Source organism: Bison bison, unplaced genomic scaffold, assembly GCF_000754665.1.
Source record: "Bison bison bison isolate TAMUID 2011002044 unplaced genomic scaffold, Bison_UMD1.0 scf7180017864223, whole genome shotgun sequence".
NCBI lineage: Eukaryota > Metazoa > Chordata > Mammalia > Artiodactyla > Bovidae > Bison > Bison bison.
This window is the reverse complement of record NW_011494795.1, coordinates 153,891-181,468: the sequence shown is the minus strand read 5'-3', so window position 1 is coordinate 181,468 and position 27,578 is coordinate 153,891. Positions and strand designations below refer to the sequence as shown.

General features: G+C 42.0%; 1 protein-coding gene across 1 annotated transcript in view; it reads left to right on the top strand.

The window, feature by feature from the left end:
• Nucleotides 1-3,958: 3,958 nt before the first annotated feature.
• The window catches only part of LOC104992731 (cytochrome P450 3A24-like), a 43,882-nt gene continuing 20,262 nt past the window's right edge, over nucleotides 3,959-27,578 (top strand). The window contains exons 1-7 of the mRNA XM_010845700.1: nucleotides 3,959-4,151; nucleotides 8,363-8,456; nucleotides 10,298-10,350; nucleotides 13,963-14,062; nucleotides 17,651-17,764; nucleotides 18,007-18,095; nucleotides 21,115-21,263. Coding sequence (XP_010844002.1) covers nucleotides 4,081-4,151; nucleotides 8,363-8,456; nucleotides 10,298-10,350; nucleotides 13,963-14,062; nucleotides 17,651-17,764; nucleotides 18,007-18,095; nucleotides 21,115-21,263 — 670 coding nt within the window. The 5' untranslated portion in view covers nucleotides 3,959-4,080. The remainder of the gene's footprint in view (nucleotides 4,152-8,362; nucleotides 8,457-10,297; nucleotides 10,351-13,962; nucleotides 14,063-17,650; nucleotides 17,765-18,006; nucleotides 18,096-21,114; nucleotides 21,264-27,578) is intronic.

Genomic DNA, 27,578 nt, shown 5'->3' with positions numbered 1-27,578 from the left:
CTGCGGCCTCCGTGGTCAGAGCTAACCTGGTGTCACAGGTTATATTGATTTTCCACGTAAACCAAGCTACTCAGCTTCTTTTCTCCACTGAATTTTCCGACTGAGCTATCCTCATTCTATTACTCTTTATATCTTTGATAAATAAATAAATAAATAGGTTGCCTAAGCCATCTCTCCTTCGAATACCCTGGATCAGCCGGAGCTGGACCCCTGCAGCAACCCACTCCAGTGTTCTTGCCTGGAGAATCCCAGGGATGGGGGAGCCTGATGGGCTGCCGTCTATGGGGTCGCACAGAGTCGGACACGACTGAAGCAACTTAGCAGCAGCAGCAGCAGCAGGATGTGGCTCTGGCTACACAATTTTCCCAGGACTTGACTAGATTATTGACACTAGACAGATTCCAACCAGCTGGACCGGGCCCTGAGGTGAATTGGGAAGGTGATGGCATGTAAGGCTTAGTGAGAAAACCATCATATTGGCATGTTTTGGAGGAAGGTAAAAGTATGTAGTTTCCACAAGGGTTTTGTTTTCAAGAAGAATAAGAAAGGCTGTGGGTTTAGCTGAGTGAATTAAGTTGTCAGTAGTTATCAGATGACACTGTAATCTCTTCATGGGGATGTATTTTGTGTTCCTCTCAGTGGAGAATAGAGACAGGTGGGCCCTCATGACAAGCACCTGTCCTTGTTCCTGCTGAGGTGACATGAAGTCCGGGTTCTGCAGACCCATGGGGGAGCCCCTGGGCAGGGGTAGACATGGAGACAGAGCCAGAATTGTGACCAATGTGCTGCTTCAGCCTTGGGTCTCACTATTTCACACAGTGACTCTCATCATGAATCGGCAAATGTTGAATATCAGCATTTCAGAGCAGAAGACTTGCCATCTTTCTTCATATTATTTATAACATGTTTTGATCAATAGCTGTTGGGAAGCCACTTGCAGTCACTAAGGCTCACTTTCTATATCTGTAAATGGAAGATTGTAGCATGACCCTCTTTAAAACTATGCCATGTGTGCGTGTGCTTAATCATTCAAATATGTCCCACTCTTTGCAACACCATGGTAGTAGTCCATCAGGCTCCTCTGGCCATGGGATTCTCCAGGCAGGAATGCTGGAGTGGGTAACCATTCCCTTCTCCAGGGGGACCTTCCTGACCCAGGGATCGAGCCTGGGTCTCCTGCATTGCAGGCAGATTGTTTACAGTTGAGCCACCAGGGAAGCCCCAACAGTACCCAGGGAAGGTACCAAAAGGGGGCAGAAATGTATCAAAATTCCTTGGACTTTCTGACTTTCCCTGAGGATTCTCTTCCAGCTTCCCAGGTCTGTCCTTTGTTGGTACTCAAGCTTCCGTTCATTTCTCTCCTTTGCTGCCTCTCTCTAGGGCTCCATTTCCCCAAGGATTCCAGAGGTATGCCCCATACTGAGCTTGGTTGTGTGTCTCACTCCCTCCACTGGAGGCTGCTCCCCAGGGAGGGGACTGGATGGCTTCTAGCCCACAGTCCAGCACAATACCAGCGCCTGAATTAACTCACTTGGATTGAAGCAATGGACAGATAAATGTGTTCAGACATTTCAATTCTCATTGGATGTGGATTTTAACAGAGGCCTCCTGGAAGAAGTGAACCCTAAGATGACAAACTCTGATGGTAGAAATTTCATGCTCCATGAGAAGCTCCCAAGGAAATAAAAGAGTGCAGGAGAGATAGTTCGGACTTGCTGCATTTTACTAATGAGACTTCCACCCACTTTGGCCAGTATGGGACAGACAAGGAACCCTCAGGCCAGAGTGAGGGACATGTCTGTGTGTTTCTTCACAGTGAGATGTGTGTGGGTCAGAAAGAACATCCCCCTACCTCACCCTAGAGATTGCAAGAGATGAGTATCACTTTCTGCAAAGGAGTGAAAGTGAGAAAGGATAAAGGGAGAAGGAAGTGCACAAACACATGTCTTGTGTTTCTATTAAGTTTTAAGAACCTTTGAGGTTTTGTTTTTCACGTAATCCATGGTTATTCAGGTCTCACAGACATAGGACATGGTTTAAAGTATTGATAACGAGCCAGTGTAATTTCCTGATGCTCAGCCCTCATCCTGCTCCCATCAGGAATTCAGTGAGGGTAGAGGGAGACCTGGGCTTCCCAGGTGGCCCTAGTAGTTAAGAACTTGTCTGTCATTGCAGGAGACATAAGAGACGCTGGTTTGATCCCTGCATTGGGAAAATTCCCTGGAGGAGGGCATGGCAACCCACTCCAGTATCTTTGCCTGGAGAATCCCATGGACAGAGGAGCCTGGAAGGCTACAGCCCATGGGTCACAGAGGCAGATATGATTGAAGTGATTAAAGTGCACAGGGTTGGCCTACCAGCAGGTGATACCAACTGCTACTCTAGGCCTCCTCAGTATCAGCTCCTTGTTACCCAATAAAAATTCCCTGTCTGTGCATGCTAAATTCCCTCAGTAGTGTCCAACTCTTTGTGATGCTGTGGACTGTAGCCATCCAGGTTCCTCTGGCATGGATTTCTCCAGGCAAGAATACTGGAGTTGGTTGCCATTACCACCTCCAGGGGATCTTCCCATTCTAGGGATTGAACCTGTGTCTCTTAGGTATTCTACATTGGCAAGTGGGTTTTTTTTTTTTTTTCTTTTACCACTAGTGCCACTGGGGAAGCCCCCAAATTCTCTTTGTGTCCAGAAGTGGGAACCCATCTGCTCTGACCCATCAACACCCCATGTACCCTAGAGATAACATCACCTTATGTGATCTTTTTGGAGTCCTGTTGTGGTACATGCCACATCACTGGTGGCTAAGCACGTTGGGGTCCTCTTGGCCATCAGGCTTCTTTTTTCTCTCTCTTTACACCCTTTGATCTTGGATTGCAGCCTTTCTAGAGAGAGAGGACCATTCTTTGATCTAGAATCTGACTTGCAGAATGCTCTGAGGGTGGGACAGGAATGAGCCTGAATTGATACCATTGGTGCAGCCATCACCCTCTCCCCCATGTTCTGCCTCTCCTTCTGGGGCCCTCTTGTCAACAGGATCCTGGTGGATTCTCCTGAAAATACAGAGACAGTGACCAAGGCCCAGCCAGGCCCTCTTGGTGTGTCAACAATTCAGGAAGATGGCATGGTCACCAAAGAGCCACAGGGAGAGGGCACACAGGTGCCCAGTGGTCTTACCTCTACCAATTCAGTCCATCTACCATTTGGGATGTGCACTCTGCAGAAAGCAGTCTGCTAGGTACCTGGGACATGACTGTGGCTAGTATCCAGCATGTGCCCAAGCTCTTGATCCACTGAGGGAACTAGGTATGGAAACTGACTGTGGTGTGGGAGATAGTAGGATTGTGTGCAGGGGACAGTTCCCCAGAGGAGGAAATTGTTATATCTGTTGGAGGAGGTTGGTTTGGGAAATTTCTAACACAGATGTTCTGTCTGAGCTTTATTTGGAAAAGCTTAAGAGCCTACAAGGGACACAGGAGCATTTCTAGGCAGAAAAAAGAATTGTATGAGTAACAATCAGCACAGCTATCTTGTTTGACCCTGTGGAGGAGGAGATGGCGCCTGATTCCAGTATTCTTGCCTGGAAATCCCATGGACAGAGGAGCCTGTTGGGCTGCTTCCATGGGGTCACAAAGAGTGGGACATGACTTAGCAACTAAACCACCACCACCATCTTGTTTGAAGGATTTCAAACATTTTGGACTGCAGGCAACAGTAGACATGGGGCAGTTTAGAGGAAAATTAAAGCCAGTGGCTTTATTTGAGTTTCTACAACCTTTGGGCTTACTGATAACATTGAGTTGTTTATTGATTTCCTACAGAATATGAACTCAAGGGAGGTCAAACTGAAGTGTGTGTGATGCTCGGCCAACTACCAAGGCAGAGAGGGCTCCTGCAGGTAGAGCCCAGGTGGCCCTTCTGTTGGTTGCAGCTCCAGCTCCACCTCCTTTCTAAGCACATAAATCTCCCAACCGCACTGAATCTCCACCTGAAGTGAACAGAAGCTTCACACTGAGAGGCAGGCAGAGAACATCACACACAGCTGAAAGGAAACTCAGAGGAGGGAATCGCCAAGAAAAGTGGCCATGGAGCTAATCCCAAGCTTTTCCGTGGAAACCTGGGTTCTCCTGGCTATCAGCCTGGTGCTCCTCTATCTGTGAGTAACTGTTAGGCTCTTCTTCTCTGTAACCTGGATCTTGGGGTGCTAAGCAGGAAAGGGGGTTCCCTTAGTTTTTTAAAGTTCAAAGTAAATGGAGGGGAAGTTGCTCAAGCATCATGTGCTATGGGCACCAAATGGGTTATTATCATCGATCTTACCCACATCTGTTGAAGGAGTTAACTTTACTCCCAAGTTGCTGTTAGCATTGTTAGGAGGGTTTGTGGCATTACTTGCTCCTGAGAATGACCCTCTGATTGACTGCCAGTTTGCATGGACCTAGAGTAGTCAACCAGAGTCCATCAAGGGAAAATTAAAAACAACTGGCCTGTGTACAGCATAGTCCTCACTGATTCCCATGCTGGGAATCCTGGAGGCAAGCAGTAACCTGGGTTTTGTTTCATTCTCTGACTTCTGGATTCTGTACCTGCTGCAGGAATCCTGAGGAATGTTTGGCCCCTTTGTCACTCAGGAGCTCCTGCTCCGGACCCTCTTTCCAGGTGTCATTTACACAAGGCACCAGGTGCACCCCGACTTTGTTTGGAGGCCTGAGAACAAGCACCCTTTTTTTCATACCCATCCCTCCCCCTTTTCTGCGCCCCTCCTCCTTTTCTGCACCCCTCCTCAGGGCATCTATTCCTAAGACTCAATTCCCCCACCCTGTACTCTGCAGAAATTATCTAGTTCCAAATGAGAAATCTTAAGATTTCAGAAGACTTTGTAGAAAATTTAAAATTATATTCATTTTTTTCACCTTTTCTTTCAATCTCTGGATGAGTTAGAATCAGTGTACAAATTTATTTTCCCTGTGATTTGAAATCTACTAAATCTACAAGAGGCACAAGCCCCAGAGTTCAGTTTGGATTTTAAGTGATTTTTCCCTAATAAGTATGGCACAGGAGGTTGAAGTAAGCCAGAAAGAAAAACACCAATACAGTATACTAATGCATATATAAGAAATTTAGAAAGATGGTAACAGTAACCCTGTATACGAGACAGCAAAATAGAGACTGATGTATAGAACAGTCTTTTGGACTCTGTGGGAGAGGGAGAGGGTGGGATGATTTGGGAGAATGGCATTGAAACATGTATAATATCATATATGAAACGAGTCACCAGTCCAGGTTCGATGCACGATATTGGATGGTTGGGGCTGGTGCACTGGGACGACCCAGAGGGATGGTATGGGGAGGGAGGAGGGAAGAGGGTTCAGGATGGGGAACACGTGTACACCTGTGGCAGATTCATGTTGATATATGGCAAAACCAATACAATATTGTAAAGTTAAAAAATAAAATACTAATAAAAAAAAACCATCTAGCAGAAAAATTCCTTTCAATGTTGAGATTCTGTTATCATGCATTAGGTTGGGACAGGAATTACTTTCAATGAGTGATTAGAGATACCCCTACAAATCACATTTGGGTTCTGTCAATTTCATTTTCACTAAGTGTAGGAAATCATGATGACATGTACGTGGGTAATATTAACCTCATTTTAATTACTTGAAAGAAATATTAGGAAATTAAGGTATTGCAGCAACATATTTTCTGTCTGATATTATAAAATTATGTGGTACAGTTTAACTTCATTCTATTTAGGACTAGATTTAAAAAATTGATGAGTATTTCCAGCATGTGGTTTTTCCCTGAAGGATAAAAGAGGACTGCTGTCCAGTACCTAGAAAGGTATGTAAATAAATTCGCCCTCTAGAATACTGCCTGGAATATGAATCTAGTGTAGTAAAATATTCCTGTGATATACCTTTTTAAATATACATGTCCAGCAAGCTATTTTAATCTTCAGGGCAGATGAGTATACATGGCTGGGAGCTGGTGATGATATGAGAGGCATCCAGAGAGAGATCGGGATGGAGGGGAGAATATTCCTCTTTCCTCAGAGCAGAACCCCTAGAGTTATTCCTCAGACCTGGTCCCACAGAAGGTCAACAGGGTTGGCATCTCATCTGCTGGAAGCCTGGGGACAAGACACAACCTCAGTCACACGGTGTCAGGTCCGTCTGACAGTGGGGCTGGGCTAGCTAGTGTCCCCAACAGGCAAACATCCCTGTAGCCTGAGAAGGCGCTGGTGCAGCCAGGAATCAGCCGCTGCAGGCAATGCTCTTGTTAGGCCGACAGGATGTAAAGACTATAAAAATGTTGGCTTTATCTTTAGCCCATTCCTTTTTACCCAAAATAGCATTACTGCACGAACCAAAAAGTGAAGAGCTAGAAAGAAGCCAAATAATTCACTCAGTCCACCTGCTGCCTTGGTGGAACTATGTGAGTTCAGACACTATACCAGAGCTCTCTGTGGGACCTGTGTTGCCAACATGGTTACTCAATTGCTTGGCCTCACTTTTTGAGTTCATGTAGCACACTGAAGGTTCAGAAGCAGAAACTGACTTGCCCTGTTTGTGAAGAGAAACAGGAAAGGAAGACAAACAAAAGGGGAAGCAACTGGGGTGGGAATAGCCCAGGCCACCCCTTTTGTGGCAGTTGGTGCCCACACCTCCACCACTTGCTCTGGAGGAGAGAGAGATATAGCCAGCTGCGCTTGGCCAAGGTACCTCTGTGCGCTTCCAGCATAGGTCCGTCTGTGAAATTTTTTGGGTTTCTCTTATCACATATTTTAAGATTGTTGGATTTGTACAGAAATTTGAACCTGTGCCACCTTAAAGGCTCCCTTCCAAAAAGGAGAGACAAGATCTTAATTTAATATTCTGAAGTTTTTTATGGTCACTCATTTTTTGTCACACAAAGTGTCTTTTGCTCTACATGGGAAGGTAACTGAAGACTGGGAACCCCGATATCTCTTTGTTGAAAGTGCCTGTAGGGCATTATGAACCATTTACACACAGCATGCTCAACCATACCTTACTAATTTAACTCTACAGAGTTAGCCTTGGAGGCCTAGCAAGTTCACATTTAAACCATTGATGGCAGTCTCTTCCTTCAGCCTCTCTTTTCCTGCACTCTGTCGTTTCTCAGCAACACCAGAATGAGCAGGCTTGCAAAGATCTAGAACCTGGAGTTGTGGGCTTGCACATGTAATACATGAAAGATAAGCTGCAGGCAGGCCTGCCATAGGGAGCACCTATGCCATAGGGAGCACCAGCTTGATTGTTTTTTAAGATAGTTGAAGTGCAGAGGCTTTGTGATTGAGCATCTTTAGAAAAATGAATGTAAATCAGGCAGTGGGCTTAGCACGCCTGATGCCATGAGGTTGGGAATGGTCTGGAGATGGATCCTTTAGTCATTGATTCATTTATACAGTTTCAGGGAACAAAAGAGTCAATCACTACAACTTATTTGTAGTTCAAGTCAATCAAATTGCTTGAACACAGAGCCATGGGTGTAGCTGAAAGGTGCTCAATTTCTATGATGGCAATGGAAGCCTTGAATCAGTTTTCATTCTGCAGATAAGAACACTCTGCTTGCTTTAAGTCCTGCTCTTGACAGAATTAAGAAGAATCAGATCTTAAAATGAGGTCAGATCATGGAGGGAGCTCTGATGCATTGGCCACTTGATGGGAAGAACTTACTCATTGGAAAAGAACCTGATGCTCGAAAAGATTGGCACGGAGGATGAGATGGTTGGGTAGAATCACTGACTCAATGAACATGGGTTTGAGCAAACTCTAGGAGATAGTGAAGGACAGTGAAGCCTGGCATGTTGCAGTCCATAGGGTCACAATGAGTCGGAAATGACTGAGTGACTAAACAACAAAACATCAGAGGAAAAGAAAAGGATAAGAACAGGCCAAGGTAGAGTCTAGTAACTGTCATTGGGTGGACGCAGATAACCAAAATATCATGTTTGAGACAGGAAAATTTCCCCTTTGTATCTAGAATGAGAATCTCTAAACCACTTTAGTGGAACCACTAAGAATCCACTTACTAAATACATATGAATGATATTTTTGGAGGAATTATAGCATAAACCTCTCAGAAGCTCTGAAATTATAAACATTTATCAAGCATCCACTCTATAGGATTGGGACATCAAGATTTCAGCTGCTATTTATGGTCTCACTGTGGAGGAGGGAAAGAACATGATCAACGAAAGTAATTACTGCTTTTGGAATTGCTGGTATTTATCACCTACATGTTGCTTCTGTAGGCTGATGGTTCCAGTTCTGAATCAGTGACTAGCCAGCTCCAGCACTTATTCCACAATCCCTGACCTGGATTTTCTCTTTCACTTTATAGATATGGAACTTATTCACATGGACTGTTTAAGAAGCTGGGGGTTCCTGGCCCAAGACCTCTGCCTCTTTTTGGAAACGTTCTATCCTACCGAAAGGTGCATATTGCTTGATGTCCCTTTTTGGCTTCCTATGGTTGCAAATCCCAGCTGACTTCCATAGTAAAATTCTCCTCCTCAGTAGGCAGTTGTCAGTTTTGATATTTCCCAGAAATCACATCATAGGCCCCACCCACACATGCCTTCTATACCCCAGGCCTCTATTGTCGGCTGTTAAGAGCCTCAGGTTTGCCTCCTCAGACAGTTGAGCTCTCTTGACTGAGTCAGCACAGGACTTGAAGTTCCATCTTATAAGCTTTGTGAAGAAGATCTTCTCTCTGCCAGGTGCAGATTCCCAGCAAGGCAAAGTTCTACTAATTATCAGGAGAAAAGCATGAAGGGATGCCTGGTTGTGGCTCATTAAGCAGTGTACAGTATAGTTAGATGAGTCCTGTTGGTAGCATAAGCTCTGGGTACCCTTTTTTCTCCTTTCTCCTGAATTGCTTGGATGCTTCAGTTCTAATGTATCAGGTAATTTGTACATACTTGGATTCTCTCAGGAACTGCTAATGCCTGTGGGTTCCCCCCCCCCCATTTTATGCTCTACCTCTTGCTACACATGACATCTTTTGGGATATAAAAAATGGACCAAAAACTTTCTGCTTTTTCTGTGCCTTCAAAGCAGGCAACTCATGGATGAGTTTGAGCAGGGAATGAGTGTAACTGAGGCAAGGTTGTCTATTTATCAGATATTTAACCACTAAATAAGTTGTGAAGTTTTTACAAAATAAGGCAGAATCACATATACAAAAATCACTAGAACGGATATGATTTGACAAAATTATTAGAAGTTTAATTTAACTGAAAGGAATTTACCAGGTGGCAGATGGACTGTGAATTCTGATATTCATTCAGCTCTGATGCCTCCCCCAGGGCCTGGCCCCTGAACTGAAGGTCGTGAGCTGCATTATGATGTGCAGGGGCAGAGCCCTGTATGCGGGCTGCTCTCTGGCTTAGATTTCCTGTCCTGCAGACATGAGGCTTGTTTCTCAGATCCTGATTCTCCCAACTGAGGTCTTCACTGTCTTGTTACTGCCTCAGAATTTCCTGAACATTTTTCCATCTGAAGAAGCAGTAATTTCCTCTCCACCTTTCCCAGGTGAACTCCATAGTAGATGCACCCCAACTCACATTTCTGGGACCTTCATTTACTTGGTAAAGCATTAAATATCATGATAGAAACTTAGGGACAGGCTTTTTTTAAGTTATAGAAGTAAAAACTCAGGCCAGGTGTTTAAAACGCACTGTTCTTTGTATATTTGTGGCACCGCCCCATCTTTTCTGCGTTGAGCTGGAAAACTAGAAGGCGAGTCCACTTTGTCATTCATTCAATCACTCATTCACTTTCTCATGGAACACACACCCCTTAGACGTCTTTAAATCTGCGAGATTAGAAGACATTACTGGTGCTTTAGCTTCCTTATTCTGCTGAAATTCTAGGAAGAGCTCATGAGAGAAATGAAAAGGCTGTTACACTAGGAGAGGAAAGTGTGTGCAGGAAACCCTTACTTCCCTCATTTCCAGTTTTCTCAAATGTCCATGGTGGATTAGAGATTAAGAGATTTTAGACAACACATGCACAATAAAAAGCCTTCAGAAGACGAGGAGTAATTAGTATTCACTGACAGGGGTAAGTGTTTAGTGTCTATAATATTCAAAGAAAATTCAAGAGTGATTTTAAATTGTCAGTTACAAATATCTCCTCTGTTTTCTCTCCTTTCCCTTAAGACATTTGTGAATAAGTTCTTCCCTCCAACTGCCAGTGAAAAATAGTAGTTTTGTGAATTAGAGATAGGGTTCAATACAGGATATTAATAATGTAATATTGTTTTTCCTTATAGGGTGTTTGTGAGTTTGATGAAGAATGTTTTAAAAAGTATGGGAAAATGTGGGGGTGAGTATTCTGAAAATTCCAATCAGACACACTTCTTATAATAATCCTGCCCTCCCCTGGTGGTGTGGAGGGCACTCTCAGTCCAGAGCTTCTTGGAATGAAGTCATTTGCTGTAAAGCTTCCGAGAAGGCAATGGCACCCCACTCCAGTACTCTTGCCTGGAAAACCCCATGGACAGAGGAGCCTGGTAGGCTGCAGTCCATGGGGTTGCGAAGAGTCGGACACAACTGAGCGACTTCACTTTCACTCTTCACTTTCATGCATTGGAGAAGGAAATGGCAACCCACTCCAGTGTTCTTGCCTGGAGAATCCCAGGGATGGGGGAGCCTGGTGGGCTGCCGTCTATGGGGTCGCACAGAGTCGGACACAACTGAAGCGACTTAGCAGTTTGGAAAAATAGATGAGGGTTATAGGTTAACATAATGGGAAATCATATCTGCTCAGCTTTTTACTTTCTCTGCATGTATGGAGTTTGTTTGTTTGTTTTTTAATTGTTTCAGGTAAGATTTTCCAGTAGAATTGTATTCAATGATTGTTTTATGCACTGTTTTTCTCCAATTTTGAGGAGATGTAGGGTATATATATCTAACCCAGAGTCTGTCAGGTGGGCTTTAGGAGCTGTTGGAGGTTTGGTGAGAGCAGAGGGAGAGGTGTCTTGTGGTGCTTCTTTGCCAACAGCAAGTGGCAGAGGCTCTACCTGTCCGGACCTCTTCATCTTCTCTCATGAGGCCCTCAGAAACCATGGGAACCTGTGAGTTGCCATGGCCCCAAATGTCGACCTGCTTGAGTGGGAAGAATACATAGCACTGGGACACTACTGGCCCAGCTCCAGCTGCCCCTCCAACGCTTAGTACCTGTGAGCTCGGGCTGGAGTCCGTTTTTCATGGTGGATCCCAGTTCTCTTTTAGAAAATGGTTCTCATGCATGGATGTATGAGGAGCACCTGGGAAAACCTGTTATAAATATAGAGTTTGACCCCACTCACCAGTACACAGAATCACTATGATCTGAGGTGAGTTCAAATACCTGAATTGTGACTGTTAGTGAGAGAAATTATTAAGACGGGAGTGACATCATGAATATAAAGGGTCACCTGAAACCACTATCTCTTATCCACCCAAGTGTTGTTGCAAAACCATGAGGGGAAGAAGAGAATCGTCCAAGTAATATGGTCAGTCAGGTGGAAGAGCAGATTAAGTGCCTCCTCAATCCCTCCTGTCACTGCTTCAGCACTAAATGCTCTTGACACCCACTTACACCCTCTGAGTTTTATAACAGCCTTTGGAAATGGGCAGAAGTAAGTGCAGTGTTTCTCCGTAATTTTTATGTGTGATCACAAAACGATTTGAAATTCTTCTGTGGAATTAAAGGAGGAATAGGGAACATGTAGAAGTGAAGTGAAGTCGTTCAGTCGTGTCCGACTCTTTGCGACCCTATGGACTGTAGCGTACAAGGCTCCTCTGTCCATGGACTTTTCCAGGCAAGAGTACAGGAGTGGGTTGCCATTTCCTTCTCCAGGGGATCTTCCTGACCCAGGGACCCGGGTCTCCAGCATTGCAGGCAGACGCTTTACCATCTGAGCCACCAGGGAAGCCCCAAACTTAGTCCTAACTGTCAGGCGAGTGTACGCTCCTCGGTTCTGTCTCATCCACAACAAAGATTTGGAGCGACGGACATTAAAGCCCTCAGTGCGTCACAGCTCTCGGGTCTTGGACAAACCATGTTATAGCTCTTAGGCAAATCAGTGTTATGGCTCTATTTTATTTAGAAGATAGCAGGAGAATCCATCCTCAAAGCGTGAGGGCATGCCAACCCAAAGACGCGAAGAGAAGAGAAGAGAGTGGAGGAGCGCGCCAGCGTGTGGGAGAGAGAGAGAGAGCAGGCGCTTTGGCTCCTCTTTTTATGTTTCTTCCTCCCCCTGGGCCTGCCCTATGCAAACTGGGCTTAGCCAGGAGTGCTGTTTGTTCTACTTGAGGTCTTCATCCTGGTCCTCGGACCTTCCTTTGTTCTATTTTCACAGGCTTTTCCCTTCCTTGTCTTTTAGCCACCGCCATTTTGGACTCTTTTTCCCTACTCTAACTACCTAGCATAACCATATACAAAACTTTTCCTCAGGGTTGGCTTTTCACAAACCTTATCCCTTTCTGTACCCATTACTGTCGACGTCCATCTAAAAAGCCACCTGTAAGTTAGGCTTACTTCCTTTTCCCTTCACAAAATGCAATTTCATTCCTCATACCCTTTTTACCGAAAACACACTTCCTACTTCCCTTAAGCAACCAAAAACTGACTTTTATATTAGCATTTTATAGATTGGTGAGCATAAATACCAGTGATAATTTCCAAAACCTTTGTTTTCTTAGAACATTTTAGGATGGCACCAAACATCATTTATTTTTAATCCTAAATCTCTTTAATTTAATTAAGGGAACATGTAGAAAATCTTCCAATTAGTTCTAGCCATTGTAAGTGATTGATAATGAAACCAAAATATCAGAAGACAGTAAATAACTCAGAATAATGTCATTCCAGTGGCCCATTCCCATGAAGGGACATCCTGACAGTCAGGAGATCAGGTCAAACAGTGACGTGTCACATCTGAGGAGTCAGCTTTGTGTGATAGGTGGGTCAAACATGGGCCTGCCAAGCTGGTGATGGACATCACCTACATGGAGCCTGAGGCCCATGGGACCCATGTAATGAAAAGAAAATATTTAAAAGATGAGTTATACATGCTTTTCTGATTTTTTTTCATTCTCTTTTTCCTTTTGTTCAGATTATCCTGAACTTGATGCTACCAAGGAGATCCCACTATTTAAAATTTTTCCTTAAAAAATATTAACTAATAAGCAAATTTTAGAAAATAGGACAAAAGAGAAAATCTTTCATAATACCACTGTCAGTTGTGAAGCATTCCAAATCTTCTTCCATTTGCAGATATATTGTTACATATTTATGATAGATGTGTCTACAGTTTTCATCTAATATTATATGTATTTTCATGCTTTGGGTACATCTCCAAAAATGACTGAGTAGATGGTCTCCCCTTAATTATTTTTTAATTTGCAGATAATTTGCTTTCTTCAGTTATTTACTAACCTAACTTTTTTCTTGATAATGAAATACATTGCTGCTGCTGCTAAGTCGCTCCAGTCGTGTCCGACTCTGTGCGACCACATAGACGGCAGCCCACCAGGCTCCCCCGTCCCTGGGATTCTCCAGGCAAGAACACTGGAGTGGGTTGCCATTTCCTTCTCCAATGCATGAAAGTGAAAAGTGAAAGTGAAGCCGCTCAGTCGTGTCTGAGTCTTAGCGACCCCATGGACTGCAACCCACCAGGCTCTTCCATCCATGGGATTTTCCAGGCAAGAGTACTGGAGTGGGGTGCCATTGCCTTCTCCAATGAAATACATTAAACCCATAAAAATTATGGAAAATGATATAGGAAATACCCATATACCCATGACCTAGAAGTGTTTTCATGGTATTTTTAATGATGACCTTAGAAGGATGGATTATGTAATGTTAAGATAAACATCTGGACTTCCAGGTATGGCTCCAGCTGCAGAAAATGGCTCCTTAAGTTTAATCAGCTCTGTTTTCCCTACACAGGATTTTTGAAGGTAAACATCCTCTGTTGGTTATCACGGATCCAGACATGATCAAAACAGTACTAGTGAAAGAATGTTATTCTGTCTTCACAAACCGGAGGGTAGGCATCCATTTTTTTAAATTTGCAATTTGTTTGTTAGATATGCATTTTGAAATATATTATAAATTCACAGGATGTTGTTAAAAGAGAAAAACACAGAGAGGCTGGATGTCATGTACATTTTGTTCTGATCCCTCCAATGGCAATACATTGATTAATTAGACTACAATTTCAAAGCAGAAAATTGACATTCATACCATCCACAGAGCATATTGTGATTTCTTCAGTTTCATGCTCACTCATTTTGTATGTTTTGCTCTGTGAAAATGAGTCCTAGATGTAGATTTTGTAGCTACCATGACAATCAATGTACAGAACTATTCCATCCCTACAAGGCTCCTTCTTACTATTTTTTTTTATATTTGTGGCAAGTAGCTTGTTTTTTCCTCTTATCAGGATCTTTAGCATAGCAAATATTGCTCTTTAAATTTTGATGAGTGATTTATCAGTTTTCCCTTTTATGGATTTTGCCTTTGTTGTCAAGTCCAAAATATCTTAGGCATTGCAGATTTTCTCCTATTTTGTCCCTAAACATTAAATCATTTTATGTTTTACCTTTAAGTCTATAATCCATTTTGTGTTTCTGTGTAACATGTGAGGTTAAGTTTGCTTTTTTTTTTGCATCTAAATGTCTGATTTGCTCCAGCACCGTTTATGGAAAGACTATCTATTAAAAGTAATTTATTTATTTTATTTTTTGCTCCCCTGGGTCTTCATTGCTGTGCTCGGGCTTGAGCCTGGCAGTGGGCATGTGTGTGGCTGCAGAGGTTAGCTGTGGGCAGGTGTCAGTACAGTTGAGTGACAGTAGTAAGGACTGGCTTTAGGCATCTGAGCATCTGCAGGGCCCTCCGATGGTGTTTTGCACATGCGCATTGAAAAAGATTGGCTGCTGGTGTGGATCCTGGGTCCACATAGCATCAGCAGTGGCACTAACTGGGCAGCTCTAGTGCGGTTGGAGGCAGTAGGGTAGGACTCCTGCAACTGCCTTAACACCATGAATGTTGAATTAAAGGTGGCTGATTGATCAGTTGATTGGGAGAAAGGCTACACGCACTGGTCAGTTTCAGTGGGGTCAGAAGCTGCACGTGGCTCTTCCTTTCCCTTTCCTGCCCCTTCCCTCACCTCTCCTTCCCCTGCCTGCCATCTCTTCCCTTTCCTGTCCCTTCCCTCCCCTCTCCTTCCCCTGCTTGCTGTCTCTTCCTGGACATTCCAGTCCTAAACCCGAAGGTGGGCCACAGAAGGTGGGCAGCCTCACACGTCAGGGTGGGGCCAGAGAAGGAGGACAGTGGCTCCAAGTCAGAGACCGAGTAGGGAGGGGAGGGTTTCCACAGGGTTGGCAGCCAGGCACTGGTAAAGTGAAAGTGAAAGTAGCTCAGTCATGTCCGACTCTCTGAGACCCCATGGACTATAGAGTCCATAGAATTCTTCAGGGCAGAGTACTGGACTGGGTAGCTTTTCCCTTCTCAAGATCTTCCCAACCCATGGATTGAACCCAGGTCTCCTGCATTGCAGGCAGATTCTTTACCAGCTGAGCCACAAGGGAAGCCCAAGAATCCTGGAGTGGGTAGCCTTTCCCTTCTCCAGGGGATCTTCCTGACCCAGAAATCGAACCAAGGTCTACTGCACTGCAGGCAGATTCTTTACCAACTGAGCTATCAGGGAAGCCCCTTTCACTTTCACTGGTAAGGGAAACCAAATACTCACTTGTGGTGGTGGCTCGTAGGGTGAGAGGGCATCGTGAGTGGAAAGGGATGCATTGTGGATTGGGTACATAAAGGAGGATTGATCAAGTAATAATATAGAAAGGATGATGGAAGCTGGCATTCTCACCATTGGAGAAGAAGTCACAGGTTCAGAGACTGAGAAACTGGACTAAACCCTGCAGAGTCACCAACTAAATTATCAGTGTAGATCCACACTTTGGTATGTAGATAGATGATAACAGGTCAGATGATATAGGCAGATGACAGATAAATACAGATAAAGACAGATAGCTGTGTGTGTATGTTTGTGTAGCTACAAAAGCACATTATACCTACCGCTTTCCACTGATGTAGTATAGAGCAGCTGCAGGGGTCTGGGATGGGGTTTTGCACATGCCCAGCCAAAAAGATTGGGGCTGGCAGCCAGTGTGAATCCTGGGTCTCAGGGCATCACTGGCTGGAGCAGCTCTTTTGGGGGTTGAGGGGGAAGATAGGACTTAGGGCACTGGAGTCTGCTAATGTAGAACCCTGGGGAGTGATCAGCACCAAAATTTTCAGAGGTTGCTCAATGACTATGCTGGCACTTGGTTTCGTCATAGCAAAGTTTCTGGGGTTTTCTGCAGAGGAGGATACAGAGAACCATAGTCACTCCTGCTGCGTGGTTGACACTGGTAGTCCCTGCCCTTCTTCTTTGTTCCTAGTTGTCTCTAGATGTCTCGGCTCTGCTCTTCTCTGGGAAGGGTGAAAGCAAAGCAGGTCATTTGTGCAATGTTCTGAAAGGCTGGAGAAACTGGTCACTGATCCTGTTGTCTCTTTTAGTCATTTTTTTTCTTTTTTCCAGCAAGGGAAAATGTCTCAAGCTGGGGAATTTCCTCTTGCTGCTGAGAGGTGCTGGCCTAAGGGAAGGGATGATGCAAACAATATGCAACTCTTCTCCTTACTTTTTTTGTGAGCTGTTTTCAAGTGTGCTCTGTTGTATTGTTGACCTTTTTAAACCTATTTTCATTTACTGTGGGCTGTCTAATTGTGAGACAACAAAATCTGGAGTCTCCTACTCTGGTGACGAGTCTCCTATCTTGGAGATGTCACTTTGGTATTTCATCATAAAGTGATATTAGCTGTAGGTCTTTTTGTAGATGCTCTTTATCAAGTTGAGGAAATTTTTTTGTCTTCCTGTTTTGTGAGTTTTATCATGAGTGAGTGTTGGAGCAATCTATTTTAAAACAAAATATAAATTTGAAAGATTGAGGGGATTTTCAAACAGGCTGGCTTCATACATCTGTCCCAAGCTGAGAAATAGAGTTGTCTTCTTCCCCCTTCTATTCCTGGGGGAAAATGTAAGGGAAAATGTTTTCCATGTCATTGCACAATTATTTTCAGAATTTGAAATAGTTTCATAAACTTTTGTGTAATTAGTACTACTTAAAAAGCCCCATCAATTCAGCACATTCCTTTTTCCAGTTGATCAGGCTGTAAATATATGTAAAGACAGAAGTAATCTGAGGCAAAATGCAGTCTGTCAAGGCTATCTGGCTGGCTGTCACCAATCCCTTTCTTCTCTGCATAGCCCAAGAAGATGAACAAGATCTTATTCCCTTCTATCCCCCTGGAAGAACCCTTTCTGTACTACATGGGTCATTTGCGTTTAAAAGGAGATTGGAATATGAAGGCTGGAAACCACATGAAGTGGCTGAATGTCTCTTCCACATTCACAGAACCTAGATATTCAGGATAAAGTTTATTGTTCATCTAGCATAGGGCCTGGTACTATGTAGATAGTCACTAAAGATTTGTTGAATACATTGTTCCCAAATTATTAAGAAATTTTCCACAACTGTTGAGACTTCCAACACTTAGGTAGGGTTAAATTTGCTTTCAACTCTAGGTTTTTGGTCCAATGGGAGTTATGAAAAATGCTGTTTCTGTGGCTGAGGATGAACAATGGAAGAGAATACGGACATTGCTGTCTCCAACCTTCACCAGTGGGAAGCTCAAGGAGGTAAAAGAAGAGGGTTTTCCATGAGCAACTTAAAGAATAAGGTAGAAAATAAATTCATATCCCTGTCCAAGGAGTGGTGTGCCAAATTTGAGTTTCCTAAAATGGTTTTCATCTTCCCATCCTAGAAGAGACCTCGTCAGATTCATAATAAAATGTCACTTAAACCTCCATGCCCTTGAAAAGTTCTTCTAAAATTTGAGTCTCCACATTTAACTTCCAGTGCTGTTGTGTTTTGTGTCTAGATGTTCCCTATCATTGGGAAGTATGGAGATGTGTTGGTGAGGAACCTGAGGAAGGAAGCAGAGAAAGGCACGTCCGTCGACATGAAAGAGTAAGTAGGGGTGAAGCTGCTGGTCCTCTGAGCTCCACTGAGACCCTTGTGTTTCCTGCCTTGGAGCCAAACTCCTATTTCTGAGTTACTCTAGTGACCAGACAGAAGTAGGTGTATGGTGTTACAACTCCGACTGGCCGGCCACTTAAAAATGAGTGTTGGCTCATCAAAATATCAGAAGGTATCTTCTGTGTACATGAGCCAGGATTAACTTATCTGCTTAAGTGTCACCTTGGATATTCTGGGAGACAAAAATACACAGTTTGGTCTTAAGTCAGGAAGCATGATACCTCCATCTCTGTTGGTTTTCTCAAGATTGCTTTGGCTATTTATGGTCTTGTATGGTTCCATATAAACTTGAGGATAATTTGTTCTAGTTCTGTGTAAAGTAACACAGGTATTTTGATAGGGATCATGCTAGATCTATAGATTGCTTTGGGTAATATGGACATTTAGGCAATATTAATTGTTCCTATCCATGTACATGTAACATCTTTCCATTTCGTGTATCACCTTCAGTTTCCTTCATTGTTTTATAGTTTTCATAGTATAGGTCTTTCACCTCCCTGGTTAAGTTTATTCCTCGGTGTCTTATTCTTTTTAATGTGATTTTAAACAGGATTGTTTTATTATTTTCCCTTTCTGATTGTTCTTTATTACTGTATAGAAAAGAACCCAGATTTCTACAAATTAATCATGTACCTGCCACTTTACTGAATTTATTTATTGTAGAGTTTTGGTGGAACTTCAGAGTTGCCTATATAAAATATTGTTTCATCTGCGAATAGTAATAGTTTTACATGTTCCCTTCCAATTAGGATGCCCTTTATTTCTTTTTCTTATCTGATTCCTGTGGCTAGGACTTCCCATAGTATATTGAATAGAAGGTGGAAGAGTGGGCATCCTTGTCTTTTCCTGATTTTAGAGAGTACTGGCACAAAAGAGACACATATCAATTGAATAAAATTGATAGGCCCAAAATAAACTCATATACTTAGAGTCAATTAATCTATGATAAAGAAAGCAAGACTATACAATGGAGAAAAGACAGTCTCTTCAATAAGTATACTGGGAAAACTGGACAACTACATGTAAAAGAATGAAAATAGAACATTTTCTCATACCCTATAGAAAAGCTAACTCAAAATAGATTAAAGATCTAAATGTAAGTCTGGAAACCATAAAAACATAGAAGAAACAATAGGCAGAATGCTCTTTGACATAAATCATATCAATATGTTTTTGGATTTAACTCTTAAGGCAAAGAAAACAAGAGCAAAAGTAAACAAATGACCTAATTTTTTACTTTTATCTAATTGAACTTATAAGTCTTTTACACAGTGAAGTAAAATATTGATAAGATGAAAAGACAGCCTAATAAATAGATGGGAGAAATAATTTGCAAATGATGTGATGATAAGAGATTAGTACCCAAAATATGTAAATGTCTCATACAACTCAATATCTAAATAACAAACAACCCAGTGAAAAATGAGCAGATCTTAATAGACATTTTTTTCAAGCGAAGATATACAATTGAAAAGATGTTCAACATTGCAAATCATCAGAGAAATGCATATCAAAATCACAAAATCAGCCAACACCTGTAAGTTTGGGTGAGGATGTGGAGAAAAGGAAACCCTGGTACAAGGTTGGTGGACTGTAAACTGATGCAGACGCTGTGGGAAACGGTATGGAGGTTTCTCCAAAAGCTTAAAGAGAACTATTGTCTGTGTTCCGTCATGTCCCACTCTCTGTGACCCCACAGACTGTAGCCCCCAGGCTCCTCTGTCCATGGGATTTCCCAGGCAAGAATACTGGATTGGGTAGCCATTCCCTTCTGCAGGGGATCTTCCTGACCCAGCGATTGAACCCAAATCTCCTGCATTGCAGGCAGTTTCTTTACCACTGAGCCACCCAGGAAGCTAAGAACTGTCATATGATCCAGCAATTCCACCCTGAGTATACATCCAGTGAAAATGAATATACTAATTTGAAAAGATACATGCACCCCAATGTTTGTATCAGCTTTATTTACAAAGCCAAGATACGGAAGCAGCATAAGTATCTGTCAGTAGATGAATGCTTAAAGAAGATGCAGCACATGTGTGTACACAGGCACCCCCACAAGAAATACTACTGAACCATAAAAAAGAATGACACTGTGCCATTTACCGCATGTATGGACCTAGAGGGTATTATGCTTAGTGAAATAAGTTAGACAGAGAATGAAAGTATTGCATGTTATCATGTGTATGTGGAATCTAAACATAAGATGAATAAATATCAATATATAAAACCAAACAGACTCACAGTGTAGAAAACAAAGTGGTGGTTACCAGTGGGAAGTAGGAAGGGGAGTGCAAGATAGGACAGATGATTAAAAGGTACAAATTGCAATGTATAACGTAATTGTGCTACAGGGATAGACTGTACCTAACAAGGAATGTAGTCAGTATTTAATAATAACTTTAAATGGAGTATTTAAAATCGTCCTTCTACACCTGAAACTATGTGATATTGTATATCAACTCTGCTTTTGCGCTAAAGGGGCATCAGCTCTGAGCACAATTCTGTGGTGAGGTGAGACCCAGATCAATGTCCCCTTTCTTGACTCCCCAGGAAGAGTGAATTTGCTCCCTTTGCTCTGCTCAGACACAGTCCATATACACCTTTTATTGCCCATAGTCAAAGCACACTACTGTCCTCTGTCTGATTATGGGTTCTATCCTTCTGTGACTGAGCTCCTTGAGTTTGGGGGGTGGGGTCTAACTTGCCTTAGTGTCCCCGTCCCCCCAGCACGGGGGCAGTTGCATCATTCACACTCATACACACCTCAGGAGTGAGTGATAGTAGCAGACAGTCTTCCATGATCCAGCAGGTGGTTCTGAGAGAGTGTGGCTCTTGACCTGTCTTGCCTGGGCATCTGATTTTATATGATTTTCTTGTTAACTGTATTGGATATGGATAGTCAACTGGTCCCAATTGTAATTGTCTGTGTTTATCTTTCTCTACTCAGGGTCTTTGGGGCCTACAGCATGGATGTGATTACTAGCACATCATTTGGAGTGAATATTGATTCCCTTGGCAACCCACAAGATCCCTTTGTGGAGAATGCCAAGAAGCTCTTAAGATTTGATATCCTTGATCCATTTCTACTTTCAGTAGGTAAGTGTCCTACTACATTTCTTTTTCTGTATTTCTCCCTCCATCCCTTCTTCCCTCTTGTTCTTTCTTCCCCTCTTCCTCCTTCCCTCCCTTCCTTCCTTCTTTTTCACAAGGTTATTGAGATATAATTCAATACCATCAATTCACTGATTTAAAATATACAATACAATGGTTTTTACAAGCTAAGTGTCCATGGATGGATAAATGTAGAGGGAAAATGTGGTGTATATACCCCCCCACCCCCACCACACATACACACACACCAGAATACTATTCAGCCATGAAAAGGAAGGAAATCCTGCCATTTGCAGCAATGTGTCTGGACCTCAATGGAGGGTATTATGTGCCGGGGTCCAGCCCGGGTTGGATCCAGGGATTCCCTCAGGATGACGGCGTTGGCGATTAAGGGATAGCAAAGGCTGAGAGATTTATTAGATGCTCAATAATAACTGGTTTACGCTCGAAATCAATAAAGTTCATGACACCAAACTTGCTCTGACCACGGAGGCCGCAGGCGCCCTCTCGAATAGCGGAAGGTGCCCCACCTTAGGCACCTTCTCGAGTAGGTCTTAGAAGCCCAGGCAAATAAGTGGTTGCAGAGGACCCCCCTGCTCCAAATTATTTTGGCATGAAGGAAGAACAGAAGAGAAAAGGAGGAAAAGGAAACAAGAAAGAATGACACAGGGAGACCAAGCTTCAGTGAGCAAGGCCCATAGCTTTATTTTCAACAGGGGCTTTTATACCCTAAGTTCCACATAGAGGATAATAGGAGATGTGAAATCATGCAAAATCAGCAGTCTTTGATCCTTATTGAGACCAGGCTTTCTTTTCTGTAAATTTATCGTATACAAATGGTTTAGGTGATTTACATCATCCTCTGGCCAGAAGGCCTGTTAACATTTTATGACTCTGACAAAGGTTTGTCAACCATAAGACTTATTTTCTCTAAGAGTAATTATTTTAAAGTTGGCGCCATCCTCCGAAGGTGTTAGATAAAGTTGCATTCCTATAGGGCAAAGGTGCAATGGATTTACAACAAAGGAAAGAATTTATTACCTTAAGGGTCTAAAGTTGTTAACACCAAGGCCACTACTTATGTTTTCTACATACCAACTATATTAATTAATACGCTTCCAAGGATACAATACAGGGGATGTGGAAACTTGGCAGCAAGCATTGGCTCAACAATAAAATCTTCTACTAGTTCTATTCTGACAATTTCTAACTTTCCGAGAGGCTCTATACTATTTGAATATCTTAAGCTTCCCGTGCCTCTCGTGGCTGGGAGACTGTAAACAATTGTATGCATAGCTGTAGGAGTCTGGGTAAACCTGTCAGGCAAGTTAGAGAGCCATCTGAGGGGTTTGTGAACTAAAACACTCTTGTCACACCCAGGAACTTTATTAACTGGAGCTGTAAGTTAACTCTTTTTCAGAGAGAGAGATGGTGGTGGGGGACAGCCCCCCGTAAAGTCAGAGGTGTAGGTGAGAGCACAAAGCAGTAAAGCAGGCAGACTCTGGTTTTAGGGTAGACGCTCAGGCAGGCCCAGAGGGGCACCCCTCAAGTTCTGGCTCGCCTTGCCCTCCAGAACTCTCCCACATAACCTTGTTATGGGTGGGGACTCCCGTGCTGGCTCCTGGCAATTATGCTTAGTGAGATAAGTCAGACAGAGAAAAACAAACACTTACATGTTGAATCAAAGGAAGAAATCTGAACTCATAGAAAAATGATGTCAGAGTTTTGACTACCAAAGATAGGATTTGGGAGATAGAATTGGACGATGGTGGTCAAAAGGTACAAATTTCAGTTATTACTTAAATCAATACTCCTGGTGTAATTTGCCTATAGCTATCCTGTTGTCTCAGCACCACTTATTGAAAAGACTGTTTTGTCTCCATTGAGTGGTCTTGGAAACAGTTTCAGTGTTCAGTTGACCATAGGCATGTGGGCGTATTTCTGCACTCAAAACTCTGTTCCATGAATCTGTATATCCATCCTTAGGCCAGAACCACTTTGCCTTGATTAATGTCACTTTATGATAAGTCTTAAAATCAGGAAATGTGAGTCTTTATAACTTTATTATTTTTTTCAGGAATGTTTTGTCTTCTCTGAGCCCCTTGCAATTTCATATGAATTTAATCTAAGATAGTCAATTTCTTCAAAGAGGTCAGCTAGAGTCCTGAAAGGAAATGCCTTATATCAGTCGATTTGCCATCTTGACAGTGTAAATGTTCTGATTCACGATCATGGCATGTTTTTCATTTACTTACGTCTTCTTTAATTTAGTTCAACAAGGTTTTGTGCTCTTTAGAGTGTAAATTTTACATCTTTTATTTAATTCCTACTTATTCTATTCTTTTTGATGTTATTATAAATTGAGTGTTTTTTCAATGTGACTTTCAGATTATTTTTTGCAATGTAAAGAAATACAATTGATTTTGTATTTTGATCTTGTATCTTGAAACCTGACTGAACTTGTTTATTAGTTCTAATAGGTTTTTAGTGACTTCCTTAGGATTCACTGTGTACAAGATCATGTTATCTGATGATAGAATTTTAGTCTTCATTTCCTATATGGATATGTTTTCTTTAATTTTCTTGATTAATTCTTTTGGTTAGAATGTCAGGTACAGTTTTGAGTAGAAGTGGTGAAAAAGGCTTCCTTGTCTTATTCTTAATGTTAGAGAAATCATCCAGTTTTTCACTGTTAAGTATTAGTGTTATCTATGGGTTTACGTTGGAGAAGGCAATGGCACTCCACTCCAGAACTCTCGAGTGGAAAATCCCATGCACGGAGGAGCCTGGTGGGCTGCAGTCCGTGGGGTCGCTAAGAGTCAGACACGACTGAGCAACTTCACTTTCAATTTTCACTTTCATGCATTGGAGAAGGAAATGGCAACCCACTCCGGTGTTCTTGCCTTGAGAATCCCAGGGACAGGGGAGCCTGGTGGGCTGCCGTCTGTGGGGTCGCACAGAGTTGGACACGACTGAAGTGACTTAGCAGTAGCATGGGTTTACGTAAGTTGTTAACTATGGGTTTTTCATAGATTCCTTTTATCAGGTTGATGAAAGACCCTTCTGTTCCTGTTTTCTGAGAGTTTTTAAAATCACAAGTGTGTATTGGATTTTTGTCACATGGTTCTTATGCACATATTAGATAATTGTGTGGTCATTGTTTTTTTCTCTGTTGAAATGGCATATTATATAACCTTGCATTCCTGGGATAAAGTGTACTTATATATGATGTATACATCTTTGTATATATTAGTAGATTCAGTTTGCTAGTATTCCCTTGAGGATCTGTGTATCCATGGTCATAAGACACATTGATCTGTAGTTTTGTTTTTTTTTTTCCTCTACTATCTTACTCTGTTTCTCACACCAAGTTAATACTGATTCTGAAGAATGACCTTCAAAGTATTCTGTCATCTTCTATTTGTTGGATGAGTTAGTGAAAAATTGATATTAATTCTTTAATTATTTGAGTAGTATTCAGCATTGAAACCATCTGCGCCTGAGCTTTTCATTGTCAAATTGTGGGTAGTTTCTTGATTATCAGATGAAACTTTGTATTTCTTATAGGTCTATTCACATTGTCTATTTCTTTTTGAGTAGTTTCTGTTTAATATTTTTTCCAATTAATTAATTAATTTTAATTGGAGGATAATTACTTTACAGTATTGTGAGGTTTTTGTCATCCATCAACATGAATTGGCCACTGGTATATATGTGTCCACCCCATACTGAATCCTCCTTCTACACCTCTCCACACCCTATCCTTTTGGGTTATACCAGAGCACCACCTTTGGGTGCCCTGATTCATGCATCGAACTTGCACTGGTCATCTATTTTACATATGATAATGCACATGTTTCAGTGCTATTCTCTCAAATCATTCCACCCTTGCCTTCTCCCACTTGGTCCAAAAGTCTCTTCTTTATATCTGTCTCCTTTGCTGCCCTGCATGTAGAACTGTCAGTACCTTCTTTCTAAATTCCATATATATGCATTAGTATACAGTATTTTTCTTTCTCTTTCTGACTTATTTCACTTTGTATAATAGGTTCCAGGATCATCCACCTCATTATAACTGACTCAAATGCATTTATTTTTATAGTAAGTAATATTCAATTGTGTATATGTACCATAATTTCCTTATCCATTCTCTGCTGACAGACATCTAGGTTGTTTCCCTGTCCTAGCTATTATAAATAGTGCTGCCATGAACATGGGGGTACATGTGTCTCTTTCAGTTCTGGTTTCCTCAGGGTGTATGCCCAGCAGTGGGACTGCTGGGTGGTATGGCAATTCTATTTTCAGTTTTTAAAGGAATCTCCATACTGTTCTCCATAGTGGCTGTACCAGTTTGCATTCACATCAACAGTTTATGAGAGTTTCCTTTTCTCCACACCCTCTCCAGCTTTATTGTTTGTAGACTTTTTGATAATGGATATTCTGACTGGTGTGAGATGATACCTCATTGTGGTTTTGATTTACAGTTCTCTAATAATGAGTGAAGTTCAACATCCTTTCATGTTTTATTAGCCATCTGTATGTCTTCTTTGGAGAAATGTCTGTTTAGGTCTTTTGCCCAGTTTTTGATTGGGTTCTTCATTTTCCTGATATTGAGCTGCATGAGCTGCTTATATATTTTGGAGATTAATTATTTGTCAGTTGCTTCATTTGTTTTTATTATATTCTCCCATTCTGAGGGCTGTCTTTTCACCTTCATTATAGTTTCCTTCATTTTGCAAAAGTTTTTAAGTTTAATTAAGTTCTATTTGTTAATTTTTGTTTTTATTTCCATTACTCTTAGAGGCCAGTCATAGCAGATCTTGGAGTGATTTATGTCAGAGAGTGTTCTGCCTTTGTTTTCCTCTACTTATAGTTTCTGGTCTTATATTTAGGCCTTTCATACATTTTGAGTTTATTTTTGTGTATGGTGTCAGAAAGTGCTCTAGTTTCATTCTTTTACACATAGTGAACCAGTTTTCCCACCACCAGTTGTTGAAGAGATTGTCTTTTTTCCATGGTATATTTTTGCCTCCTTTGTCAAAGATAAGTTGTCCATAGGTACATGGATGTTCCTCTGGACTTTCTAATTTGTTCCATTGACCTACATTGATTTCTGTCTTTGTGCCAGTACCATACTGTCTTGATGACTATAGCTTTGTAGTATAGTCTTCTCTGGTGGCTTAGACAGGAAAGACTCTGCATACAATGCAGGAGACCTGGGTTCAGTTCCTGGGTTTGGAAGATCCCCTGGTGAAAGAAATGGTAACCCACTCCAGTATTCTTGCCTGGAGAATCCCATGGACAGAGAAGCCTAGAAAAACTATACACCATGGGGCCACAAAAAGTTGGACAGGACTGAGCAACTAATACTCTCACCTTCTTTCAGTATAGTCTGAAGTCAGGAAGGTTGATTCCTCCAGTTCCATTCTTCTTCCTCAAGATTCCTTTGAAAGCATTTCCTCTAAAATCAGGAACAAGACAAGGGTCTCTATTTTCACCACCACTATTCAACACAGTTTTGGAAGTCCTAGCCGTAGCAATCAGAGAAGAAAAAGAAATAAAAGGAATCCAGGTGGGAAAAGAAGAAGTAAAATTCACACTGTTTGCAGATGACATGATCCTCTACATACAAAACCCTAAAGATGCCACCAGAAATGAATATAGTAAAGTCTCAGGATATAAAATTAATTCACAGAAATCCCTTGCATTCCTATATATTAACAATGAAAAATCAGAAAGGGAAATTAAGGAAACAATCCCATTCATCTTGCATCAAAAAGAATAAAATAGTTAGGAATAAATTTACCTAAAGAAACAAAAGTCCTGTATACAGAAAACTATAAAACACTGATGATGTTGAAAAGATGCTCAACATCACTCATTATCAGAGAAATGCAAATCAAAACCACTATGAGGTACCATTTCACACCAGTCAGAATGGCTGTGATCCAAAAGTCAACAAGCAATAAATTCTGGAGAGGATGTGGAGAAAAGGGAACCCTCTTATACTGTTGGTGGGAATGCAAACTAGTACCTCCACTATGGAGAACAATGTGGAGATTCCTTTAAAAAGTGGAAATAGAACTGCCATATGGCCCAGCAATCCCACTGCTAGGCATACACACTGAGGAAACCAGAAATGAAAGAGACACATGTACCCCAATGTTCACTGCAGCACTGTTTATAATAGCCAGGACATGGAAGCAACCTAGATGTCCATCAGCAGATGAATGGATAAGAAAGCTGTGGTACATATACACAATGGAGTATTACTCAGCCATTAAAAAGAATACATTTGAA